This window comes from Rhea pennata, chromosome 1 (assembly GCF_028389875.1).
Source record: "Rhea pennata isolate bPtePen1 chromosome 1, bPtePen1.pri, whole genome shotgun sequence".
Lineage (NCBI taxonomy): Eukaryota > Metazoa > Chordata > Aves > Rheiformes > Rheidae > Rhea > Rhea pennata.
Window position 1 is genome coordinate 121,540,587 of NC_084663.1, and position 27,034 is coordinate 121,567,620.

Sequence of the window (27,034 nt, forward strand, 5' to 3'; positions counted from 1 at the left end):
GCTTAAAGAGAGTTTTTGAAACAGACCCATGCTTTAATTATGAATAATTTCAATTATTACACATTTGACAATGTTTGGGGAGCATTTTGCAAGCAAGAACTCATAATCCTGAAAATAGTGTGTTTGATTTGATAGGGTAAGGATCAGCTCATCTGTGCTCTGTGATTTAGAAACTGAAAATACACGGTCAGCCTCAGAGAGCACTCACATATAAGCACAATTCGGCTTGGCTTTCTTTTAAGAAGAGAGGGAGGCAGCAGAGGGGAGAGTGGAGGGAAGGAGGAGGAGGAGAGGTGGAGTAAAAACCTATAGCAAGACTAAGTAAAACAAGGCTTCTGAGTGACCAGAAAAATTTCCATGGTTTTCCACATTAAGCTCAGGCTCCCTCGAGCTTGGTACTGATGAGGGAAGCCATTCAATCCCTTCACTGTGCAAGACAGAAAGGGGCATTTCCAAACGACAGGAGGTCACATAACACTCCCATCAACCTCCTATTTCTGGTGCAAATCTAGGCTGTGGCATGCAGAGTTTTCCCTCATCTGTTATGTCACCTTTTCAGCAGCCTTCCCTGCAAATAGGAATTGAAGGAGGATGTAAAAAGCAAAGCGGATGTACAAAGAAACCAGGATATACGAAGAAACCGCTGTGCTTTAATCGCTCTCTGTGCTCTGACTCTCTCCCCGTTGCTGCTGAGGTAGCCCGCTGTTGGGAGAGAGCCTACTGCGATGCCCCTAAGGAAACCTCGGCTGCGGGGGAGAGTCAGGGCTTGTTTCAGCACGCTGGCCCCATCCTCCGGTGTCTCTTTCTGTCCAGCAGATGCAAGGAGCAGCATGGGTCAGAGGTGCCTCTCTGCAGGCACATCCCAGACCGAGGACCACCTGAGGGCCCTCCCCAGGAGGGGGAACACTGACCCCTGGCCTCAGGAAGGCCTTGGGATCAGCCAGCGCATCTCTGTGAAGGCATCATTAAATCATGGTCCCTTGCCAAGAGCAGCACCGACAGAGGAAGAAAAGGGTTTTCCCAATTGCCTCTTTTACCTGCCCCAAGTCTGGCTTCAGGTGATCACATCTATAAAGGGAAATTTGATTTTATCTTCCAGAGTTGGCAAGTTCATGGTCTTTTGGCTGAGGACACCAAAATGGGAGCTGTGTACAGTAGGGGCTGGAGGACTAGCTAGCTAAGGATTGGAAGTCTAACTGAAAAGGAGTTAATTCCACCCACTAGCTAACTTCATACATGCCACAGGATATCCCCTCAGTAGCAGCTCAAGCAGATTTCTTAGAAAACTTAAAATGAAGTGCTGAGAGAAGGAAATCCAGTCTCTCACTCCTGGCAAGCCTACGCTGACTGTGATATTTACCTTTGGACTTGTTCTGCTGGAGACGACAGAAAAAGACTGTAGAGCTTTTGCTTTTTTAGATGCCCTAAAACAAAAGTCTAGAGATGCACACACTCTATGTGCATGCTATGAAAACAGGATATCAGCTTTTGTCAGAGAGATCACAGGAGGTTTGAGGGTGTTTTTATTTTAGCTACCTCTTTCTCTCATTTTCTCTCTCTCCCGCCCTCATCCTCCCACCCCAGTTTCTGTGAGCACTGAACACACATTTGGAGGAGGAGTGGAAGAGATGGCGGTGGCTGAGACACAGCTGTATGCAAAGGTGTCCAACAAACACAGGAACAAAAACACCTCTTCTCTCCTTGAGTCCCTCTTAGCCAAAGGATTCCCAGCTCATATTGCGTGAGTAATGTGCTTCAGCTCCTTTACATAGCAAGAGGTATTTCTGGTAAGAACTTGAACACAGAGAGCCTGGTTTGTAATCAAGAAAGTGTGCCCTTTCTGGGTGGTGATGTCTCTACACAGGGATCAGATGTGTCTTGCTTTGAATTTCTTGTAGAGCAGAGTTTTGTTCGTATTCTGAAAAAAACCTGCTCTGTATACATTTCTTAAAATACTGTGTGTATCTCTGAAGACCATACTCTTCCATGTCTTGAGGTTGAGAGGCTTCAAAGTGACTTAAGAAGCTGATGTCCATAGCTAACTCTTGGGATAATTAGCCAGCATTTGGGATAATTCCTCTTTTATTTTTGGTCTTATCACCATCATTATAAAGAGTTAAATGTGGGAGTATCTTTTATACAAAGTTGTATAAAGCCTGACAAAGATCTCTTGTTGGGTTTTGTCACTAGAAACTATTTTAAAAGAGTAAGCTTTTTTTAACAAAATGCCATATTTAATATGATTAGGATTTTTTATGTTAATAAGATTGTAAAAAAGTCTATCACTTTTTATTCCTGTCTTGAATCAGGATCTTTTTCTAAAAGCATGTCCTAACAGGAAATACCGTATAATAATAAAGAATCAGACGCTATTCTTGGTGACATCAGTTGAGGAAAGATTAACCGGATTAGCTCATCTGCAACTGAGCTGATAAAAAAGAAACATGATGGTCATTCCCTCCCCAAACGTTGTTCAGATTCAATAGTCAAGTTTTATGTGGGAGTTTCAAATTTCTGGAGGACAACTCTTGAGTGCTTCTGTGATGGCCAGTTGAACCATGTAATTGTCAACATCAACGTCTCCAGAAAATAACTCCTTTTTATTTAAATGTCAAAGAACTCCTCACCAAAATTATTTGAAAAGGGGGAGAGCAGTATGTGTTTGTGGCCTCCATTTTGACTTTTCATTGAAAATTAGACCAGTTGAAAAGGTGAAGTTCAGAAATACTGTGTTGATTTTTCTAGGAACACCTGTTTAATGGAACAGCCACAGATGTAATGGGCATAATTTACAAAAATACTCTGGGCCTCTTATCCCCAGTCATGCCCAGTGGAATTTTAGTGGTAGAGCTTATCGGGAAATCTGGTTTACTGTTTGTCTAATAAGTACTGTAAGTTTCATCACCCCAGAGTAATGGCTAGTTTTAAAACTTTGGGTTCTGAAGGCGATGTTCTTCAAATTCCCTTTGAAACATTTTCTGCTGTTACTGAGACGGATTTGTGCTTCCCAAGTCAAAAACAACAAACAGTGGCCAAAGTACCATGTACAACATAAAATAACAAAATGTCCAAAAGTCTTTTTTTTTTCCTTTTCAGCTTTAGTTTCCCTTTAACAATTTTTAGATCTTCAAAATTTGGAACACATTTTATAAAACCTTTTAACTTTCTCTGCAGTTCCTGGTTTCAGCTGTAAGTGAAAGTACTGAAAGATTCTTCTTTTGTGATATCCTGGCCTGAGCAAAACAAGGCTGGGTAGAAATATCACAATATCTCTCATAATGTAGAACTGACATGCCAAAGCAACTTTTCCTGAAAGAGCAATGTTTCTAGCGTTTCTTCATACTTTCTATCTGAGAGAATTCTGTAGATACAGGATTTATTTTATGTATTATCTTTCCACCTTTACTACTCAGCTCGGAAGCAGGGGTTGCTCAGCCACAGCCTACTGCTCATGTTAAGGACTGTACAAGCTCTGCTGGAAGCCACCCTACAACCAGCATAGCTGATGAGACAAAAGGCAGGTACAGACTGAGAGAGGAGCAGGGGGGAGCAAGGAGATAATACTGGCCCAGGATAACAGTCCATGGTCTCAGGCAGCCACTTGTTATATTACTCTTATGATTGTAAAGACACTGTGGTAAAGAGAAGTTAGAGTCAGGCTCAGCTTGGCTTCAGGGCTGTTCGTAGAGAGCTTCTCTCCTAGTGGGAGGAGCAGCATGACATAAAGTGGCAAAATGCTCGCCTTGAGACTTAACAAGTGAGCGATAAAGGCTGGCATCTCTGGCAGAGCAGCTGCAGGCATTGGCTTTTCAACAGCATACAACCCAAAAGGCTGCGTGGGGAGAACGACACAAACACAAGTTGTTCATGTTTGATGTGATGGAGAAGGGGAAGCCAGAGGAAGGACAGAAAGAAAGAGTGCAGGAGTACTTCAGTCACAGAAGATGCAAACTAGTTTTACGCTGGATAGCTTATGTTTTTGACATTGATTTGGACATATCAGCTAATTTACTATATGAAAAAGGAAAGCAGGAGGTAAAGCTGAAGCTGAAAAACGCTCATAAGCATTCAGCCATGTCAAGTCCCCACTAATGAGCCAAGAACAGTTTATCATGTATATAAGTACATTTAATTGTTTTTAACAAGCCATATGTAACTTCTGTATTAGAGAGAAGGCAGAAGGCTGGGAGGAAGCACTCGGGATGAGTCTGGATCCTGCTATTTAATGCCCTGCTGGCACATGCTCAGATGCCACGGGGATGAAAGGAAGATAAGAACTTAAGAAGACTAGGTTAAACAAACCAATGCCTTCAACATCCAGCTACCAGAAAGTATGGCTTCAGGAGAGAAGGAAAGGGCAAAAGATGAACTGATGCCAAGTAGTTTAGTATTTTTCCCCCATGTCTGCTGTTTCTCATTCACCTTCGCGTCTTCTGAAAAGTTTCTAAATGGGTTCCAGGGCTGAAAATGGGATGCATGTGTACAGGTGCTACTTAAATAATGGAATTTCTTCACTCTGCAAAAATCTTGGGTTTAGCCACAACAATTTGTTCACGTGAAGGACATTGGTGGCATTTTGAAAGCCTTTGTGAGAAAAGGAAATGTAAAGGAAATTTGTTTCCAGAGAGAATGACAGTTGCATATGGGAGAGAAATTTGAGACATTGTCGCTTACCTTGGACTGAGTTTGCATCTGAACTGTGGTTCAGATCTGGTTCTCTGCTGGGCTATGGGAAATTTTCAACACAGATCTTCAAGCCCTGAGTATGAGCATGTTTTGCTTTGGTTGTACAAATAAAATATGGGCTTGGAATTTATCATTAGCAAGAACACTGTCCTACGAATAGAGCAAACCTTGCTCTCACAATCTGTGCACAGACGTGCTACCCAACCCTAAGTAAATCCAGATAGTCAGGAACGGTGCTAACAAAATATCTCCAGAATACAAAGGAGGACATCCTGTGGGGAGGACAGGAAAATTGTCTTTAGGGAATTAAAGCCTTTCAGTGGAAAATACAGTCTGGTGGGCTTTACAAATGTATTACATAAAACATCTTCTGGGAATAACCTAGTCACAGTAGGTCCTATTTGTGCTGGAAAATAGACTGGAGGTCTGCAGAATGTCCATTCCTTTTTATGTTCCTGGAGTGATGGAAAATCATTTTAATTTTCTCTATTATTCTGATGAATATACTTTGTTTTTTCTAGGCAAAAAGCCTTGGCTGCTACTGGACAAAAGACAATAGAAGATGCTGCAAAATGGTAAGTGCCTATGATTTCTAAGGAGGGCTTCCATATCAAACCTAGTTAAAAATACTTGTTCATGTGGTGATTCTGTCAGTGAGTTTGAATTCAACAGCCATCACCATAAAAAATCCTGTATTCATTTCATTTCATTTTTATTCAGTTTATCTTTATTTCATTTTAATTCATGAAGAGAAAAAAATAATTGCATTTAACTGCTTATTCTGGGAAGTGAGGTTATTTGCAGAAGACACAAGGTACATCAAAAGCTGGGGAGAAAGGGTAGTCTTGGGCAAGTGCATTGACTTTTACCCCAGTGGTGATGGTCATCTCATAGGGCACAGGCACCTTCTCGATTTTAAGCCTCATGCTTATTTATAGAATTGGCCATCAAGGCCTGCTCCTGCCTGTGGTCACCTCTGTGAGCACAGTTATTGCCTCTGCGAAGACAGCTCTGTGCCGCAGTGGGACACAGAGCTCAGACACAGCACACAGACCTGGAAAAGGGGAAAAAAACAGGGAAAATGTGTCAGCCTTGTGGTGGTTATCATTACAAATCCATAGCGTTTCAGCATGGGGTTAAATGGCACCGACTGAAAGCAGTCAGGGCACTTGTCTTCCCCTGAGAAAGGCTCATATAGAACAAGTTGAAGGGCTGACAGTCAGAGGGAGGCATGATTTAAGTCAAAATCACTTGTTAGGCTTGAACGTGCTAAGTTTTTCTCTGTTCTGAGACTCCCACTGAGCATCATAAGTTGATAAGTTACTTTTTTTTATTTTAATCTTCATTCAGATCAAATATAATCTCTTCTCATCCTCTCTTTTATTTTTTTTTTTTTGTTATTGTTCTGTATTTCTGGTGTGGTTTGGGTTTTTTTTAGTTTTTTTCTTTTTCTTCCATGAAGAAACATTAGAGAATGGCACATTCATCCTGAATCAAGGTAAAATGAAAAAGAGCTTTGTCAGGGACATCACCTCCTTTCCAAAAATCACCCCCAACCTAAAAGCCATGAAGCTAAATATACAGCATATGCAGAACAAAGCTGAAGCTTTCATCACCTGGGATATAAGTTTCTGATTTTCACTTGTGCATTTTCTGGTTTGTCATTTTTGCTTTTATTAGGGCTGGGAAAAAAAAGCGCTTTTTGAGTATATTTTAAAACTTCAATTATTTTTTATTCTGTCATTCTTGAACTTTTTCTACCCATTGCCCCCTTTTCTAGTCATGAGAAAGAGGGGAAAATAACCTTGCAACATGACAAAAACTCTTTTTTTCTGTCTTTCATCTTCAGACATCTAAAAAAGCCTAAGACATGTAATAAAATGCAAACTACACACACACAAGAAAAAAAAAAAAAAAAAAAAAAAAGGAAACAAAGCCCCAAAGGCCTTTCTCCATTAATTAATATTCCATAGAGAAAATCTACAAGCAGCTCTCATTTTAGCTTTTCATTTCTAATCTCCAGGGAAAAATAACTTTGTACTTTTTTTTTTTCTACTTTCTGTAGTGAATGTCTTCAAGCAAGGGAATAAAGAGTATGTGGTGCAAACACTTACTTTGTATAATATGTTCTCAATTTCAGGTTACACTCTCACTGCAACGATCCCTCTTTGGATGACCCAATCCCTCAGGAGTACGCTCTTTACTTGTGCCCCACTGGCCGCTTGCATAGCTACCTGCAAGAGTTTTGGAAGGAGAGCAAGCACCACTGCGGGAAAAACAGAGCCCATGAGATTTTTCCACACATCACACTTTGTGATTTCTTCACGGTAAGGCACAAAAGACATGGAAGGGCCAAATATTGACACTAAGCCACCAGCAGTTGTTTTCTATCAATCAGAACTTCTCCTTGGTGATCAAACTGACATGACCCAGGTCCAGACATGAGTGTTAGTTCTACTAGCATATTCAGCCCCTGCATAGGCACTGAGAGCCACTTTCCCAACATATACTTTAGATACCTGACTTAGACCTCAGCATGCCTAAAACTTAGGTGCTGGAACAAATCGGATGATTCAGGGTACCCAGATGACATATGTTGATAGGATGTAGCAGGTTTTGGTACTAGGCCTATGGCAATCTCAAGGAAACCCCTGCCTCCCTCAGAGTGCCCTAACCACTAAGCTGTTACCATGATGGCATGTGTCATTCTTTACCCCTCCTATTGAAACTTGGCCATTGAGAAAAAGAGGAAAGCAGAGTGCATGGGAAAGAAGGAGCAAAGAGAACCAGACTCTTTAGTCTAGCAGTGCAACTAAGCCACTTTGTCTATAATTTAACATGGAAATCGGGCTCCAGAGCTGGATTTTTAGTGGGTAATTTTCTGCTCTTGAGATGCTACCGTCCTAGCTGAACTTCCAAAAAGTAGATGACACTTTAGGGAGTGTCTCAGCAGAGCTGTCTTCCCGTGTTTGGGTTAATGTGCCAATATAAGCAAAGGATAGCAAATTTTCACTGGTCTGGAAAAACTCTGGAGCCAGCTGGAATCCAGTTTCTGCATGTTCACTATGCTGCACATGAACCGTCAACTGTGTTTGAGATGCACTGAAACAGAGATGAGCTAGAGCAGCTGGACAAAGTTATCACATTTATCATACTTCCATGCTACACTATGTGACTAAGCACAGGCCATGAAAATAAGAGCATTTTATTGCAAAATATTGAATATCATTACCATGTGGCCATTAATCACAACTATATGGAACAAAAACATTAATTAATAACGAATACTGGGCTCTTGAAAGGTGTCAAGTTTAAAGATCTGACCTGGAAGAGATGCCCGAATTGTAACCCTCATCTCATGCACCTCAGCTGTATTTCAGGTAGCATATTTCTAGGGATAAATGTACCCTCCATGAATATCTGTTGCTCGTTCTTTGTTCCTGAGCTGTCAGCAAGAGCTAACCAGAGGAGCCTCACACATGGAAAGTGAGACACACTGAACTGACTCCCACCTCTTCCTCCTGGATTGTCCCCTCCTGTTTCCTGATCTACAAGTTTCCTGCAGCTCACAGACTTGCCTTGCAGTGCTGGAGCCTAGGGGACAGTGGCTTCCCTATGTGCACTCCCCAGTTCCCCCCGTAAGGACCAGTATGTCAGTGCCTGTCTTTAGCACATCCCCCCTTAGCTTGTCTGAAGGGAGCTTGCACGGCTTGTAGAAAATGCAGGACAACTGTATCATGGTGGTGGCTTGCAGCTGAAGTGTGGATCCACTTGAGGATGGACCACCCATCCAAATGCTTAACAGAGAACAGCTATTTAAGTAGCAAGTGGAAGTGCTTTAAAAGCAGACACTAAAGAGTTCAGAAGACAGAGATGAGAGAGGGGTGATCAGATCTGAGCACCTGGGCTGAGAAAAAACAAACCCCAGTCAGAACAGAGTGCAATGGGTGCCAGTTTTGAACCTCCTCCCCAGTTGGATTCTATTTCCTTTTTTGTAGCTCTTTTCTTCTCTTTGGCTCTTCCCTTCAGCAGCTTGGCCTGATGTAAAGGCTAAATGGAGCAAATAGCTCAGTTAAGGAGAATAAATAGAATAGTAGTGTAGAGGGAGTATTGTTAATGTTCATGTCTTTGGCTGGATGGCACAAATTTCATCTTTATCTCTTCATTTCTTAAATTGTTTAATTTCCAGTTTTTGCTGAGGCATGTCTTGGTACAAACCTTTAATTTGCTGTAATCAGAGTATTAAAGATCATCTGACAGATTCCCTGTGAATTTTACTATGTATGTAGCTCAGCATACGAGATTTTGAAGGTTTAATAGAACTAATTTCAGCTAAAGACTGCAAAATAAAAATACAAATTCTTACTTAGCCTCATTTCAGATCAGCTACTTATCAGAGAGTAAAATCTTTTTGCTCCTTCCCACCTAGACTAGATACATCTTATGGTAAAAAACTCTGTCTCCTGTTACAGCACCAACATGTTGTGCTGACCAAATTGCCCTATATTAATGATTTTAATACCACGAATTTCAGCCCAGTTCACAGATGCACTATCTTTCTCAAGAAATCTAACTTCCATCTTGCTTCTGCTATTACTGTATAAGACAGTCTATGAAAGTGGCTGTTAATGTGGTTTGTAAAGCATGTTCTGTTTTCTTCCAGTGCGAAGACCAGAAAGTGGAATTACTGTATGAGACCTTAAAGCGAGTTGGTGAAAGTTTTTCACAGTGCTTTCCACCGTTCATTTCCCTATCACTACATTCATCCACCAGCTACCTTGGTTTCTTCGTTGATGACAGCCATGCAAATATTCTCAAAGAATTTGCTATGGCGTTCTCTGCAGAGGCTTCAGCTTTAGCAGGTAGGATAAACATCAGTGGGCAAATGGGTGGATGGTAGAACAAATGTTTAGACTTGATACTGAAAGCATCTCTTGTGTCTCTAGGGGAGCTAAGCTGACATTTTACTGCAAGTAAGCACCCTTTCCTCCTATGGGATGGAAAGTAATATGTCTAAGACAGTTTTGTAGCCTGTTTTAGACTTTGAAGACACAATGCTTTCATCTAGAGGGTTTTGCTTTTCCTGAAATCAGTAGACAAGAAAAACATAAAATGCTAAAAGTCTTTGTTAATTTTCTCAAGGAAATTCAGGCAAAAACTTTATGTGGCAACCTCTTGGAGGCAGCTGATGGGTAGAGCAGTCCCTCAAAATGGTGCTAGCTGTTGTTTCAGTGGGCATTTATACTGGATTTTGAAAATGGGTTGAAGATTGTTCATTTCTGAGCTGCTACACAAGCGTTTCTGTGGGACTGGCTTCATTGAGGTTACTGCTATCTGATTGTGCTTTTGTATGCATTTCATTTCATGACCTGCAAGACAAAACGGTTGGCTGCGTAAATTGACAGGCTAATGAGATGGATATCCAAGATAGGCAGAGATATAATCATGCCTATTCCTAGACATTCATACCCAGCCCCTACTTCTTCTTTCTCTCACCAAGGATCAGTATTATGATTGAGTGAGGGGAGAAGGAAAACAGAAAAGTTGGGCTTGGAGGAAAAAAAAAATCCTACCTATACCCAGTTCTCTTCGCGTGCAGTCTTGGGAGACAGTAGACCTTTCTGTCTTTGGAGGTGTTCAATCTCCATGGCCAGATTGAAAAGGAAGGCAGAAATGAAAGAAAGAAGAAATGTAGCCCAGCAGTCCTGGATTTTCCCTGGTGCTCACGTAGGACCCTCTGCTCTTGAGTCAGTCACCTATTTCCTTTCAGTGGTTATCTGCCAGCTAGTGATCTCCCTCACCCCCCAAATTGCTCATCTGAAGCACAGCAAGGACAAATCAGGTTTTGACACTCGTATCACAGGTGACTGCAGTACTTTGTACATTAGTGGCTGGCAGGGTGATAAATACAATACGGAATTGCAGATATATATTCTACATCAAGCCCCCAGTTCTAGGGAAGAGAAACTTCTGTAAAGTCCTAAGAGCATGCTGGTGCTTTCAGATGCTGGCGCAATGGGCACTGTAGAAATTTTCCCTGCCTTGTTGTGTATGTTACATGTTGCCAGGGGCTCAAGCCTCACATTGCTGGGTATTGTACAAGCAAAACAAAGGGAATGAAGAGGATGAAGGAGTGGTGAGACAGTGATAGCAGCTGTCTCAGCACATGAGCAGCCCTCATGGGCAACTGACAGCAGGTCCAGCTTGCCCGAAAGTAAGTCTTTGCCAAGGAGGAACCAGGGGCCCTGCCTGCCTTCCAGTTTTCTTTAGGGATAAAGGAAAAAAGACCTCTTTCCCTCTTAGAGAAAAAGGACAAAGTACTGCTTCAACCACAGTGGTGTGTAAGAGGTCTGCATCCAGGAGCCATCAATCTCTGTTTAAGCATCCTCTCCAGCTTACCTGCCTCTCTGCTGCCCTGGGCTGTAAGGAGACAGAGCACCAGATTTGGAGTTAAGTTTCCAGTGAAAAAGGCTTGTTCCAGAGCATTTTACTAAGTCCTCCTTTTTAACTGCCCTTTTAGCTCAGACCCATCCTCCCTCAGGACAAGCCTGTTCTGCGTGGCTCAGTCAGGACAGCAGCAGGGAAGAGAAAGGGATCAAGCATGCATTGCAACATCCCATTTCTTCCAGTGACAAAGTCTGTGCAGGAAGATCAGCCTCCTCCCCCCTGTGTTCACCTTCACATCCCCACTGCCTTTTCTCTGCACGCCCCATGCTATTGCCTGCCCTTGCAGTAGAGCCCTTGCAGGAGCTCCCAGCTACCTTTGCCATCAGCCCGATGTTTCCAACCCCACAACTTGTGTTGCTGTGTGGAGGCCACCACCTTTGAGGTCACTCTATAAAGTAGGTCGGTGAAGTCCTGGCTAAAAATAACTGCTTCTCCTCCTTCTTGCTGAATGCAAGTTTATTCTTCAACTCTGATCACTTCTGTAGCCTGGTTTAGCAGGCAGCCATGCCGGCAGCTGAGGATGTGGTGAGCTGCCACATGAGGGAGTGGCAGCAAGAGCCTGGGGTGGAGGGGAGCACCATGATCATGAAGGCACGGTGCTGCCAAAGTGTACTCTGTGCAACAAAAGACAGGCCGGAAACCCACCCTAAAGCAGCTGTGGGAGAGGTAGGATGATCTGGCTCATGAGCCATGAGACCATGCACAAGTTCAGAGTCTCACAGGCACTTTCATTGCCACAGGCTCAGCATTTGTACTTGATTGATTTTTTTTTTTTTTCATTTTTCCAATGTGGTGTTTGAAAACCAAAAGTGGAGGCCTTGAGCATGCCAAGCAGAAAGAAATGAGGGCCTGGGAGCATGGATGTTACTCACTTCATTGTTCATTGCACTGGAAGGAGGTGCTCTGCCATAAGATAAGGCAAAGGTGTTCACAGGGTGGTATTGAAGAAGAGGCTTTAATTAGGGCCATGGGAATCATTAATGATTCAGACTGGCAGCAAAGCCAGTCACAGAACTAAATCATCTTAAATCAAGTCATTTTTTTTTATTTTTTTTTCTCAGTGAAATAGAGTCAACATATGGGTTTTGAAAATGTCAAATGAAAATGTCTTTCTGGCCCAAAACAAAGCTTGAAAAGCCAATGAAGTGAAGGGACTGAGGAGGAAATGCTCCTCCACTGTGCTAACCAGTATTTCAGTAGTTAGACCATTTCCCCAGAGGCTGGGAGACACAACTTCAAAATATTTGTCTACCTGAGGAGACTTGAACCAGTCTGTGCCATCTCCCAGGAGAACACCCTACCCAACTTTGTGTAGATTGCGTGGATATGGGGTAACCTTTCCTTAGTCTTTCCTAGTGGAGCTCCTCTAATTTCCCTAGAATAACTGATCCAGGGAGCACTCTCACTGTGCTATTGCCCAGCTTTATGTCCTGAGTGCATCCCTGAGAAATGCGTCCTAACCCCTGCTCCAGCGTCAACCAAGTGAAAGTAGATCACCACTGGAGACAAAAGAGCCTTGGCCCCCGAATAGTTTTGTCTGGGAGATAAAAGTTTCTCTCTCTCCCATCTGAAACTGGGAGAGGAATTCAAACTTTGTTTGTTCTTCATTGGAGAAAAACAACCCAAAGAACAACAAATAAAATCAAATCCCAGAGGGCAGGTTTTTTTTAAACTGTCTTTTTCCAGCTGAAGCTCAGAAGCAAATCCAGTCCAGATCTGTGAATATTTTGGTATCATTAAATCTATGATGTTCTGAAAAACATCCACTAAGCACTATGATGTTTTTCTGTATCATGCAAAAGCATACAGGATAAATCAACAAGAAGAGCATTAGATTTGCTTTTGTTTTATGACACAAGCTGGCTGTTTTATTCCTAGATTGCCATGTAAAACCCTGCCAAAAGCAGGTCCATCTTACCTTGGCTCACAAGTTTTATCCTCACCATCAGAAGACTTTGGAACAATTGGCCAAATCCATCAACCCAGAGGAGGCCTGCCAGTGGGTCGCTGCTCTCTATTCAAGGGATATGCGCTTTGTACATTACCAGGTACTGCCATCAGAGTTATTTAATTTTCTGACTAACTAATTCAAATCTTTTCTGCAGTCACCTTGCTTTTTTATTTCATGAACAAAATTAGAGTGTGCACAGTACAATATTTCAAAATGCTTGGTTGTTTCAAGTATCTCTTTGAGGTGAAAAGCTGTACTCTTGAATCAGTGTAAAAGATATCTTTGTGGTAGATCTGATTCAAGGAAAGCTGAACTTACAATGACACATGAAAATAAAGAGATAGGACACGATCTTTGAACACTTGCTAGAACTGGCCAGACCACAGCTTTGCAGTAAAATTCCATTCAGTAAAATTACATTTTTCTTAATTGTTCCAATGCAGGTTAAATATCAGAGAGCAGGGCACAGTTCACTCACTGATGATTTTCTGCTTAAAAGACTATTAATTAAAAACAGTCAACATTTTTCCTTTTGTCTTTTCCAAATTAAAATTATAGAATGATAAATGGTCGCTATCTTTTTAGTCAGATCTGTATATCATTTTGGAACCAGTCTTGTATTAGATTTTGGTCACAGTCAGGAAAACTGCAAGTTATCATAGGAAGAGTTGATAATGTTTTACTATATCTGCCTTTAAATGAGTCTGTACTTTTTACAGGAAAAAAGCAATTTTTGAATAACAAATACCTATTTTTACACATACTATATATGCATTATTATTTTTTTTCCTTTGCTGTTAAGGAACAAGTTGCAGAGCAGAAAACAGATAGATTGCTATGTACAGTACAGAGGTTAACAAGCATCCTCCAAAATGGGGCAGCACACACAACAGCCATGACCTGTGTATTTTCCCCCCAGACTCTGAGGGCTGTCTTCCAGTACAAGCCCCAGAACATCGATGAACTAATGATAAATGCTGGGGACTTCATCTATGTTGATCCAACACAGCAATCTGATGCGAGCGAAGGCTGGGTGATTGGGACCTCGCATCGGACTGGCTGCAGAGGTTTTCTTCCCGAAAACTACACAGAGAGAGCCAATGAGTCAGACACTTGGGTTAAACACAGGTAAATCGTGGTCCCCTCTGTAGGTGCTAGGATTTAATGGGTACTGCTTGCTTTGTACCAGTCACTTGTCATATGGCAGAGTTCATCCATGCCGTGAGCTGTCAGCCGCCAGGCAAAAGCTGGAGGTGGTGTGGGTAGAGGGGAGGGGAGCGTGCTGAAGCCCTGTAGCTGAAGGGGATGAACCCTTGGGGCCTGCATGGGGAGCTGGGAGTTCTGCAATAAAAGACATAAGACACGCACCCATAGAAACCCAGAGTGCATTGGTTCAGCTGCTGAAAGGATGACCTGTTTGCTTTTGAATAACCTTAACATGCTAATGAATTTTAAAAGACCATGTTCTGTAGTGCAGATTGAGAATCCAGCCTGGCTTACAACTTTCTGCTTTTCTCTTTTATTCTTCTCATTTCAAGAGGTTGCAAAGTTAACTTGAAATGGAAAAATGTACCACCTTGAGCCCATTCTCATATTGTTGATTCATCCATATCAACAGGCATTTGCCTGGCTTCCGGTACTTTGCTCTGTAGCTGGCAGTGCCGCTGCCGCTGATGGTACTTGTAGATTAGATTCAATTTTTCTAAGCAGGAGCTGTAGGTACAGTCCTTGCTGAGTCCACAAAGACAGAGAGGAGATCCTCAGGTAACATTTCCTGTCAAAGTTCAAACTTTAGAATGGTTACACACAATATATGCAGTCAGTTACTGTTATTTTAACCTCCTTCTACTACTATGTCCTTGCTACTGGACAGATTCTATCTAAAGAGCAAAGTTATAAAGTGAATAGCAAGTATATGAAGAATACTGAATAGAATATGAATCTTGGCTTTTACACTCCTGTATAAAATGTCATGGCTTAAAGATCCCTTCTGTTTGTATGTGTATCCCATGTTTGTATATGTATGTGTTGCTTCTACTGTTGCTATAGAGAATATGCTTTTGTACCAGCTTCGAGATTTTTCACCCAAACTGAAAATGAACCTAATGTAAAGCTGAATGGAGAAGTTCATAATCAAGCTATGTCAAGAAGTGTAACGAATAGACTTTCAGTTCAGGTAATTGTGTTTTTTTCTTACTTTTGTCATGTGTTTGTGCAAATATACTCTTAAATAAAAGTATTTAGTACATTTAATATCTTCCTGTTTCTTCTTAATACTGCCATGTTATAGTGTAATGCATATATATATCTATACACATATAAACTCACATTATATGGTATAGTATCTCATATATATTTTGTGATATATACTCTTGCCTTTCTTCATACATCTCTTTTTACTCCGCTCATAATACTGCAACATATAAAACGTCTGCTCAGCTTTCTCTGTGCACAGACTTAACAGGAAGCTGCACAGAGGTGTAGGTATAGGCCTCACAAGCAGGGTACAGACACTGGGACAAATGTTTTTCTCAAGTTACATATTCCCTTGTGTTTCAAAAGAGTTCATAGCAGAGTAAATAGAGCAGAGTTAGTTAGCTGTTACTTTTATGACCGATTTCTAAGGATTTTGCTTGAATGGTTTACATAGCTCCGGATCTTAGCACATTTAAATGTTTTATCTCAGCATGACTGTATGAATGTCTGTAAGAGAGACAGTCTGGCAAGAGTTGCATGTCCTAGCCCTGGATCTCTAGTGCTCTTTTCCCCTCTCACCTGGCTCAGATCTGTGGCAGAGCCACCTCCTGGCCTGAAGACTGCAGTCTAGGAGTTTCCCCAGCCTCTGAGTTCCTCCCAGGCAGAGGAGCAAGACCACAAAAACTTTTACTTTGAACTCTGACCTTTTCGTGGGGGCTGATTAGTGTCTTATGGCATAAATGAAGTTCTATTCTGTAGCAGAATACATGAATATAAATCTCATAACGCTTCTTAAGAATTCCCTTCTCTGCTTCTGAAGATACATATCTCTAACTTCAGTGTTGCAGCAGTGATACTGTGATAGGTTAGTCTTGAGAAAATTCTAAGCCTTTGACCTGTTCCTCTTTCTTTATCTTTTCATTTGTAACTATGTGTGTTCTAAACTACCTCAAAACTACTTAGAATATATTTATAATTCCATGAAATCTGTTTTAAAAAATAGCCACAGAGGAGATCTAAGTTCACTGTTGACTTGGCCAAATACAGTTATGAAAAGCATAAAGCAGCTAAAATTACTGTTTTCACTGGGAAAAGAAGGATGTGCTTCCTGTTAGTCCTAGAGCTGTCTGTTAACCAGTTTCCCTCTTTTGTTTATACCAGCCATATAATATGTAATAAAATTATAATTATTTCCCATACAAGGATTAAAAGATTTTTTTATCAGCACTACCTTTTACTAGTGTAAATGTAGAGTTAAAACCTAATTTGTAGTCAATGAAAGTCAGAGATGTCTTTTCTTTGCCTAAAATGGAAAGTTGATCAGGCTTACTAGGTGTCCTAAAGATATTCCTCTATTATAGCTGCTCCTTTCTCTCACTTGCAGTGATTCTTTGTGCTCTGAACCTTTCAGGAACAGACAGCTGTCCTCGCTCTGTTGGGCAGCATCTAGACAATGGAATCCAGACCTTTTATGTAGGTTAATATAATACCATAACCAAAACCCATTTTTATACAGCTTTCTCAGAACACCACTCTCCGAAGAGGCCTCTTGGTGATGCGCCATGGTGAAAGAGTTGATCAGGTTTTTGGGAAGTCTTGGCTTCAACAGTGCTTAACTGCAGATGGTGAGTAAAATAATGGGAGGCTCTTACCAAATTAAAACCAAAAACATTTGACCCCCATTCCCAGGGATACAAGAAATTCAGTCTCCCACAGGTAAATCCAAGTGCTGAGATGGAAGAGTGCATTACATTGAAAAGTCAGACACAACACTGCTTTGACCTGCACATAATCAATATTTAACACACATATCATGTCCTACATATTTATCAATTCTACAGAACAAAGCTCTTGTGGTACTACTCATGTATCTTCCTGAGGGATGTACAAAATCTCTGCTACTAGGTACCCAGTTGATCTAGGTGGTTTTTATCAGTTCTCCGTATCTTTCAGTGCTAGAGTCAGAATCAGGATCGTTCATCACGTTGATCAGGGTCACAGTTCACCAATAATTGAACTCGGTGAGGAAGAGCAAGAACAAACATTGATGGAAATGATGTGTCAGCACTGACACAGTTGAATTTCTTGACTCTCTCTCTCAAAAAAAATTATGGTTTTGGGTATAGAAAACCAGCTAGGAGCAGGGAAGTATTTGCTGAGATGGAGGAGGTAACAAGGAGAAGGGAGAGTTCAGAAGGAAGCTTTATGCTGAAAGTCTTCTTCATTATCTGGGAGATCTTCTACATGATGATAAATTTCACACTGGATAATGAGGATGGTACCTTCTAGCTCTATAATCAGTTCATTGGTTTCCTTTTTATTCAGTAGAAATACTGGGTTTTGTCATTTTGCCAATGGTAAAAGAGAATAGATATAAAGTGAATATTTGTCTTAAAATGAGTCCCACAAAGCAGAATTCTTGTGATTTCCTGTCCTCTTGCAATATAAAGCTTGCAAAAGAGATGTTATTTTTTTAGGACAGATGATGTCCCAGATCAGTATTGTGACTTTAAAATTTCATCTCTTTAAAATAATAGCGGTCACTGTTTGGGGTTTTTTTTTGTTTGTTTGTTTGCTTGTTTTTCATCAGTGAGGCACTATGTCTGTACTGGTAAACTAATCCAGTAGGTACCTGAGTTCAGATATTCCCTTGTGATCCTCCAAACTGTGTAGTTTATCAGCTAGCTTCCTGGCACTGTCTTGGCTGATGATAGCTCCCCTTCACCCACACAGTTTGTAGATGAGGTTAAGGGGACAGCAGACTGTTCCTTGTGGCCAGTTTGGATGTTTAGGGTGGTGGGAAGAGAATTTAAATCTTTGGACAAATGTCTTGTTTTGTCACTTGCCATAATGGCCAGAGAATGGGCTTCAATCTGTGCTATTACCAGTAAAGGAGTAACTTTCAGGTTGAATTCTCAGAATCAGCCACTTCAGAATTCAATATTAAGCCCGTATAATGAAACGTAGCATGGTATTCAGCTACTGCCTCCTTCATACTGCAGCAAAATGTTCCACCTTATTTCAGGAAAATACCACAGAGCGGATCTGAACTTTCCTTCCAACCTACCAAAACGGAGAGATGTGAAGCATTTTGAGCATGATCCTCCTTTATCCTGCTGTGGTATTTTCCAGTCAAGACTCACAGGTAAGCTGGGTAACATCCCACTGCAAATTTAGGGATTTGGGAAACAAGCTTTCATCGTGTCCAAAAATTCATGCTGGCCTTGCAGTAGAAATACTTCTGAGCAGTGTTCTTCATAATAACATGTCTCTAGGGGCAACTTCTAAAACATATTTTTATATAGTAAAATAGAGAACTATACTGGATGCTCTTCTTGGACAGACAGCCTGCCAGTTCCTGGCAAAGACAGCTGAAAGAAAGAAGCTGTAAAACTACACAAGCCTTCCTGCATGTCTGTGAAGGACTAATGTCTTATGTAGCTGTCATTAACTGGGTAGAGTGGGAAGTGAAGGGTCTGGCCTGAGGAAGCAGCTTCACAGTCAGCAGACAAGTAGCTGATATCTGGGTGATATGGTTGCTTTTACAGAATTCACTTCTAAGACGGATTTTTTCTGCACCTTGAGCATACAAGCCTGACTGTGACAAAAATTTGGTGCAAATGCTTGCCTCTCTCTGATGATTTAGAAATACGGAGACAGCCAAATACCTAAGTGCTATTTGCAGATTTGGGATTACTTTTCCATAATTATCCTTCCAGCACTCACTTTAAACTTGCTGTTGTCACCAGAATGAGCTTTCCAGTGAGCTCAATCAGTCAACAGGGCGTAAAAATGAATAGAAAGGGGGCTGTCAATATACCCTATGCTGACAGAACTAAAACGCTCCAAGTTTTTTTTTTTTTCCAGAAAATGTTTTGCAGTAGTTTTTCATCTCTAATGATCTGTAAAACAGCAACTCACATTGCTGTTCCTTTCCAGGGGAAGCTCTGCTGGACCAGGAGGTGGCAGTCAGCTACGTGTACTCATCACCTGCACTTCGCTGCATACAGACAGCTCAACACATACTGGAAGGTAAGGCAGCAAAACTGATCAGGGTTTTTGCCATGGTGAAAAAAGCTCTGTCAAATTTCTGTGAAGTCCCTGAGATGTGCAATTCAGACAATGTACAACTCTGTGGTGGTTTATTGTTAAATTCAAGCAAGGAAGACAAGGCTATTTTGTCTAGTTGGTAATGTAGTCAATAATAAAACTGTTGCCATATGTAAGATCTTAAGAGGATGATCCTATTAAGTCTAATCCTCTCTAGTTATAATGGAATCTAATATGATATGAAACGGAGGCCTTTCCTGTGATGTAGAATTCAGCATTAGCAGCTTCGGCTCAAATCACTACTGCTACCTCTTCTAGAAGATATTTAGAGCCAAAAACCAAGTGTTTCCAGTACTCTGAGGGAATACATTTGAATCACGGAAGACGGTCTTCTTCTGAAAGAGTTTATCATTGGAAACCCAACGAGTTTAATTTCGTTGTATATCAGAACCTCTCTCCTCTCTTCCCTCCTGCCTTTTCCTCTCCCTCTCCCTCTCCCCCTTTTTCTTCTCTGTGACAGGTTAATCAAAGCTTCTCAGTTTGTTATCCTGTCTATGTTAAAATCAGAAAGAAAATGCACTTCTTCCGGGAATCTGTGTAATTCAGTAACCTCTCTTGAGAAAAATGAACAGAAGAATGTGTCTTTTTACAACAGAATTCCATTTCTAATGATTTTCTGATGATCTTTTGCCCCATTGAGGACCATTGAACACAGCACTGTGTAAAACAGTGAAAATGTTTTCTCTTTGATGTTTATTCAGATTGCAGCATTACTGAAGACTTTTCTTCGAATCTCTTCTGTATCTTTCAGATCATCACAACGGAACCCCAGAAATAATAATAATGTAAGAATTTTTAGTGCCATAACATTAGTCAGGCAGGATATAATGCTGGTTTCATTTAATCAACATGATCCCCTTTTGTTTGGCAATAGTATTTCAATTTGTTAATGAAAATATTGCATCAAACAAGCTGCCATATACAGTCTGAATGCAGCACTTTGAGTGCATCTTCCTAAGAAACATTTCTTATTTTTTTTCAGGGCTTAAATTAGATCAAAACGTCAAAATAAGGGTGGAACCAGGACTCTTTGAATGGACAAAGTGGGAAGCAAGCAGACTAATTCCTAACTTTATGACTGTGGCAGAGCTGACAGAGGCCTCTTACAAAATAGATACAAGTTACAGGTAATTGCTGCCTATCAAGCTGTAAAAATGTTTTCTTTCTGAGATTTCTATTATTCTTTTCCCAGCTTTCATATGTCATAAACCATTATTACCATTGCGAAAATGTGTGATTCTAATGAAATTGAAGTCTACGTGATCCTTTGAAAGAATAAGACTTTCTGTCAGCTACTTTGTGACAGGAATCAATTGTGTTCGCTGTTCTGACAAACCATTTTTTGTATGAACACACGCACACGTTTGCAAATGTGCATACACAGAACAAGTGCTCACACCTGCACCCACACAAACATTTGATATTTGTACGGGGCGTCAGCCCTGCTTCAGAGTTGTCTGCAGATTTGCGGGCTCAGGCCCCCGGTTTGGTGTGCACGAGTACAGCTGTGTCGTAGGTGTTAGTGTCAAGCGTCAGGATTCTTGTTTTAACCTTTGCTCATACGAAGCATGTTTTAGAAACATGGAGAACCCGTCGAGGTAAATAACATGCTGGTTTTCAGCAATGAAGGGGTGTGACTTTCGAAAAAGAAAGTAAAGCCCTTGTTTCGGATATGGCCCTTTGCCCACAGGGCAGCAGGAAGAGAAGGTTTCAGGGTCTGCCCTGGGGGAGCTCCCTCCACCCAGGGAGCGAGCCTGGGGCTCGGAGGTGTGCAGCCCTGGACACGTCAGGCCAGCACAGCTGCACACCGTGAAACATCACTCGTTCGTGTCCCTGAGGCCTCGGAAGCGACAGCTACAGGGGAAAGTGGGGGCCGGTCCCATGCATCCCGGAGCAGGGCCAGGGGAAGCAAGTGTTAGGCTAGGGGAGAGAGATGACCCCAAGGCAAGTCAGCTGTCATTCAGACTTCGGAGGCAGGCAGGATAATGGCATTTCACTATGGTTGACGTTGGTGCCAAATTCAGTGGGGGGAAGGAGTTGTTCTGTTTTGAGTTCTTCAAAGATAACTTGCCGTGCTCAGCAAAGACTTTTTGAGGCCCTTTGATGCAGCTTCTGAGCTCTCGCAAACCACGGCAGAGCAGGAAATAATAAGCCTCCAATTCAATCTAGCTCCTCATCTTGCTCACAGACCAGGCAGCTCTGTGTTTGCAGTGCGCAGCCAGATCCAGGAAATTACTCAGCTAATAAAAATGAGTATCTCTGGGGTTTCCCACATATATAAGAAAGGGGGAAAGGAAACTTCTCATATCGTAACCTATTTCCTGCAGCCAAGCAAATGTCTTCATTTTAAATTCTATGAAGTATAAAATCCTTCATTTTCTTGGGTCATAAAATGTTCTGGTGTGTTTTACCACCAGCAGGCTGTTCCCCCCCCCCCCCTTTTTTTTTTCTATACAGATTCACTTGCCTCAAAAATTAACTGAACTTCCACACAGATAAGGGTACAAATGGAAAGTTCTGTGGGAAAGCTCTGAAGCAGTGCTAACTACAGCTTTCAGACTCCTCAAAACTCACTCAGATCACGTCAAAAACAGAATGCATGAGCCACAAACTTGCAAATATCATGCTGTTTTCTTGCTTTCTTCCTGTCAGATGCAGAATTCAAAATCCCCTGGTTCCAGAGGATAGTTTTACTATATTCACCCGTTCAAGAGAGAGAACCTTTGATTAGGTCGAAGTCCCTGGCTGTTTCCCCTCAGCAGGGGACTTGGGCAAAGGTTGCCTGTTTCTAGTGCCACTAGGAGCCAACGCAAGTGAGTGGTACTGAAGCATCAGCTGCCCAGGTGTTGTGTGGCTGAGAAGAAATCATTTTGAGATTCACCTCACTGGCTGCAGCCACCTCCAAGATGAGTGCCTAGGCTAATATAGTTATCTAGCAGCCTTCTCATCACTGGAGAGACAGAGACATCTCCAGAGAGTGATTTTCTATCTTGGACAGTCTATGTCAGACACTTCAGAAAGCATGACTTGCACTCTGCAGGAGTTTATATGTTTATTTTAGGTGACCTAAATGGACACTTAAATTGTAGGCTGCTAAGGTTGCTGAGATTAACCTTGCCTCTCTCTCTCCTCCTGGTATGGGAGGGGATACTCCCTTTCCTGAAGCAGGATAAACTCTGCCTTTGCCATTCCTGCTCTTAAAGAGTGCCAACTGCAGGCACTCAGAGATCTGCCTTTGGGACCAGTCCCCCTGTTGCACCATCCTTACTTGAGAATGGTGTCTAACCTAGAGCTTTCTTCCTTCAATGTAAGCTGTTTATTTCTTTCCTCTTCACCCTGTACATGGAGAACAAATGAACAAATCCCTCCTTTCCTTTTCAAAACTGCCCTTTGCAGTTTATTATCATGTCCTTTTTCAGTCTTTTTCTCCAAGCTGAATTCTTTTAATCTTTCTTTGTAGCCTGTGCTTTCTGGACCTCTGTTCACTGCTCTCCTCTGGATTATCTCTAGTTGGCCCTCATCTCTCTTGAACTGTAGCACTTTTAACTGGACATAGCACTCTCACTGAGACCTTAACTTGGGCTGAACACTTAAGTTGTTATTTAGCTTGGAAGCCACTTGGGCCAGCACCTGCTTCCACATGCACCCAATAGATATAGGAGCTAAGGTATAGATGTCTGCTCTTTGTTGGAGGTGCTCAGTTCAGTTGCAGGACAAGCAGTTAATAACAGGGTTAATATTGACTTAGGTGCTAAAGGCCAATACATTAAGAAGTTGTATCTCTGCCAAAAGGCTGACCAGTTTTGGTCCACCATTTAAGACTTCTCTGGTTTAGCTGGAATTAATATTAACCATAGTTAATAATCTAGAATGAGCCTGTCACACAGTTTTACCACCTATTTTCTACTTCTGCGGCTTGTACTGACAAAACATACTGAGGGCTCACCTGTAAAATACATTATAATACCATACCTTATGACAATATATTAATCTAATCTCACTACTGCCCATTCATGGGATAAGGAGGCAATCAAACTGGGGGAGGAGGGGAGGTTTGCTTATAGAAGGAGATCAAAACCTTGTTGATCTCACAGCACATGACTAACTACATTTGCTAGCTGTAACTGAGAGCACCTCTGGTTCCCAGGTGAGATATATTAAGAGGATGAAATGGAAAATAGGAAGTGAGTTTGAGGACATTGAATTCTGTCACCAAGAATGCCATGGCATGGACCTGCATGGACACCTTAAGAACAGAGATAACTAACTGACGCAGGCACTGTAGCCTGGAGGGCAGGACATGGACCAGGCCTAACTAGAGCGTCAGCTAAGTAGGCAAATTTCACAGGCAGGGGTCTGCTGAGAGGCAGCAGATGACTGTGATCCTGCTGTCTCTTTTGCCTGTCCCGCAGCCCCGAGAAGGCTGGTGACCAGCAGTTGTGGCCAAGGCAGGGCCTCTGGCCTTGAGGAATTTGGCCTTCCTAGCAACAGCTAGCACTACCCCACCATTGACCCCCAGCCACAGCACGTTCAGAGCACTGCAGGCTCTTCCCTCTGCTCTCTGCGAGGTCGTGGAGCCTGCTCAGGGAAGCCCCCAGCCCTCCTTTGTAAGAGTTGACACAACCTGGTTTTGTGAAGGTTATTGAGGAGCTTTGAAACAGGTCTCAGCAGGGTACATGGTGTTTATGAAGCCAGTCCATTCAGTGGAGCTGCCCTCTTTTACAGCAGTTTGAAGATCTGGGCTCTTACATTTTTTGAAAAATATTTATTCAATGTCTGCAGAACTCCTCTACACAGAAGAAAGAGGAAACTTTAATCTTAATAGAAATGTTCAGATATATAGGAGTGGTGCATTATGATGAATGTCTTTGGAAACATACACTTTTATGTCTCTAGGAAGTAAAGTCTTTACCATGCATTTGTTCAACTAAACCACATATGCCCTTTTTGTTGTTGATTTTGGTTTGTTTCATTTGTTAAGGAGACTAACACTGAGGGAAAATATCTTGAAATCTTTCACATCAACAGTGTCTTATCTAGGGTATGAACTCATTAAGATTGCTAGAATCAAGATTGCTAAAGCTGGACCACTCTGTAAGTTTGCACCCAGGCAGGCACACCCCAATCTGCACATCTGGGCAACAGTACTTCCCAACTGAACTGTGCAAAGCACAAGCTTTTCTCAGGAAAAAAAAAAAATCCTATTTTAAATAATCTCTACTATAAACTCAAGTTTTATTCAAGCATGGTTTTCCCTGCCTTTAGTGCTAGCCAGATTTATGGCTGTAAGATTTAGCCAGAAGATTTAGTGGAAATTACTGTGGAGGAAGCTAATGTCCCATACGAGCTACAGTATCAGTATGCCAGCCATTTCAATGGATAGGCTGATATCCTGTCAACTAAGTGCCTTTTCTCTGGCCTACTCATTCAACAGTGCTCTCAATGTCCCTATATTCATCTAGATAAATGCTTTCTTGTGATTTTGTTGTCAGGGATAACTTCTCACTCTCTTCTCTGGTGCCATCAGAAACTTATGAAGAATATGTAAGCAGAAGCTCCACAGTTATGAAACAGATTGTCACTGCCTGCCCCAGCAAAGGTAAATGTTTCAGATCTTTGTACATCCCATCACACACATACAGCAACAGGTTCAAAAACTGGCAGACATTTGCTATTAGAAGAACATTTATCATGGGTTGTTGGTATCACCCAGCACTTAAGGCAGACACTTACTCCTTAGCCTCAAAATGTATGTGAGATTATGTACATATATATATACATAAATGTAGGATAGAAATGAAAAAGTAAAGTTAAACAGATGACAGTAGAATACTTCTTTGCAAAAGTATAATCTTTACTTGGTCTTTCTATGTCAGGATATAGTTCAACATATGATAATGCACTTTTCTGGAAAAATACTTTTTCTCTTTCCCTAGAAAATGCTTTTTCTTACTAGCTGGCATGCACGCAACACAATAGACTTTTTCTGACCAGTACAATACACTCTGCCACATTATCAAAGATGTCTACAAAGAACAGGCCCAAACAGCCTCACACTTATCAGCATAGTCATCAGACAATGCTACATCTCCTTTACATCTCCTTTCCTGCTTATTTTGATATATCAGGTGTCATCCTCATTGTGGGCCATGGCTCCTCCTTGGCATCTTTCACTCGACCTCTGGTAGGGCTCCCAGCCAGAGAAAGCAGCGACTTTGCCCAGGTGGTCCGAAAGGTAAGAAATGTTTTTCAGCAGGGAGTTTTCTCTTTGTATTATTATATTTTTAATAAGGAGTTTGCTTATGCCATGAGGCATACATGTAACTGCATGCTAATACCAATGACATTAGTACCCGCATTACAAACGGACTCTCACGTAGTTTTAGCAGAGCATTGATGGCACCAAGAGATGCATTTTCTCCTGGTGAACTGTATTGTGTCTAGAGACCAAGTCTTTGGAGAAAAGTTTCATGCAACTTGCACAGAAAGTCAGTTCAAGGTAATGCTCTAGGTGACCCTGCTGAGCAGAGGGATTGGACTAGATGATCTCCAGAGGTCCCTTCCAACCTTACTGATTCTATGATTCTATGAATAGTAATGCAACAAGGGCATTTGAAAACCTCTCCATCTGGAGCTGGCCTCCTTACTAGGGAAATAGGGCTAAGAGTCTCCCCTCTCCTCCCAGTGGCGTCGTGAGTCTAAAATTAGCTACATTCAGTGAGTCACTTTTTGAGAAGTTGTTTTTTGGGGTCATTGTACATACACACCTTATTTGTTTGGTTTCAGAATGAAATGGAAATGGGTTTTGTTGCCAGCTTTTCAATTCAGGTTTGCCCTTGAGACTTGTTGGCCTTTTTTTTTTTTTTGTTTGTTTGTTTGATTTGTATGTTATCACCAGTAGCAGATTTCTTCATCCCAGTTTTCCTTTTGTCAAGAGCCACTGTAATACCAGCTGCCCTGGTATTCCCAAGGGGAAAGTTTAGTCTTTAACTGTATTTTTACTACCACTGTGATGGATAAGAAGTGAATACAGCTTGATCATCAAATCAAAGTATGAATTTGGGATGATGGCACAAGCTCAGCTAGTGTCCAACAAGCCTCCTTTCTTTTTTCAGTTCATTTCAGAAGTGGTAAAATATCCTGGTGTTTATTCCTAGAATGTTCTCAGAATCTGCTCTCTTCTCTTTTGCAACAAAGCTCTATCTGCCATGTCAAAGTAAAGGCTGCTAGTAATTCCTGCTTGTGTCCTTCTTTCCTAGATCCCTTGTCTGGGCATGTGCTTTTGTGAAGAGCTTAAGGAGGAGAACAAATGGCAGATGGTTAATCCACCAGTGAAGACGTTAACTCATGGAGCAAATGCAGCATTTAACTGGAGAAACAGCATCCTAGATGATTAGAACCTAACTCTGTCTTTGAAATTGCCAAAAATGAGAAGACAGTTTATTATTCAGTAGAGTCCAGGGATTCATCCAGAATACCTACAGTTTGTGGGAATTACTTTCTCTGAGTTGTCTAAGCATAGTAAGCACTTCTGAGCATGGTACCTGAATATTTTTTGTTTTACTTCAGTGACTGAGAAGAAGGAACTGGCATAAAAGTGAGCAATATTTCTTCAGAGAATATGGAATATAGAATGACCCGATT

The 27,034-nt window shown here is 41.6% G+C and overlaps 1 protein-coding gene across 2 annotated transcripts; it reads left to right on the forward strand.

The window, feature by feature from the left end:
* Positions 1-1,628: 1,628 nt before the first annotated feature.
* On the forward strand, positions 1,629-26,822 carry UBASH3A (ubiquitin associated and SH3 domain containing A). Of its 2 annotated transcripts, none has more exons than XM_062573762.1 (14): positions 1,629-1,741; positions 5,208-5,261; positions 6,827-7,013; positions 9,350-9,548; positions 13,012-13,181; positions 14,004-14,212; positions 15,134-15,260; positions 16,797-16,905; positions 18,306-18,425; positions 19,220-19,312; positions 20,373-20,517; positions 24,883-24,989; positions 25,519-25,625; positions 26,650-26,822. In XM_062573762.1, exons 1-14 carry the CDS (start codon positions 1,629-1,631, stop codon positions 26,785-26,787), a joined length of 1,878 nt encoding a protein of 625 aa, XP_062429746.1. In that variant the 3' UTR covers positions 26,788-26,822. The 2 variants fall into 2 exon arrangements, with proteins under 2 accessions (XP_062429746.1, XP_062429747.1); XM_062573763.1 differs by having other exon boundaries at positions 16,806-16,905.
* Positions 26,823-27,034: the final 212 nt, after the last annotated feature.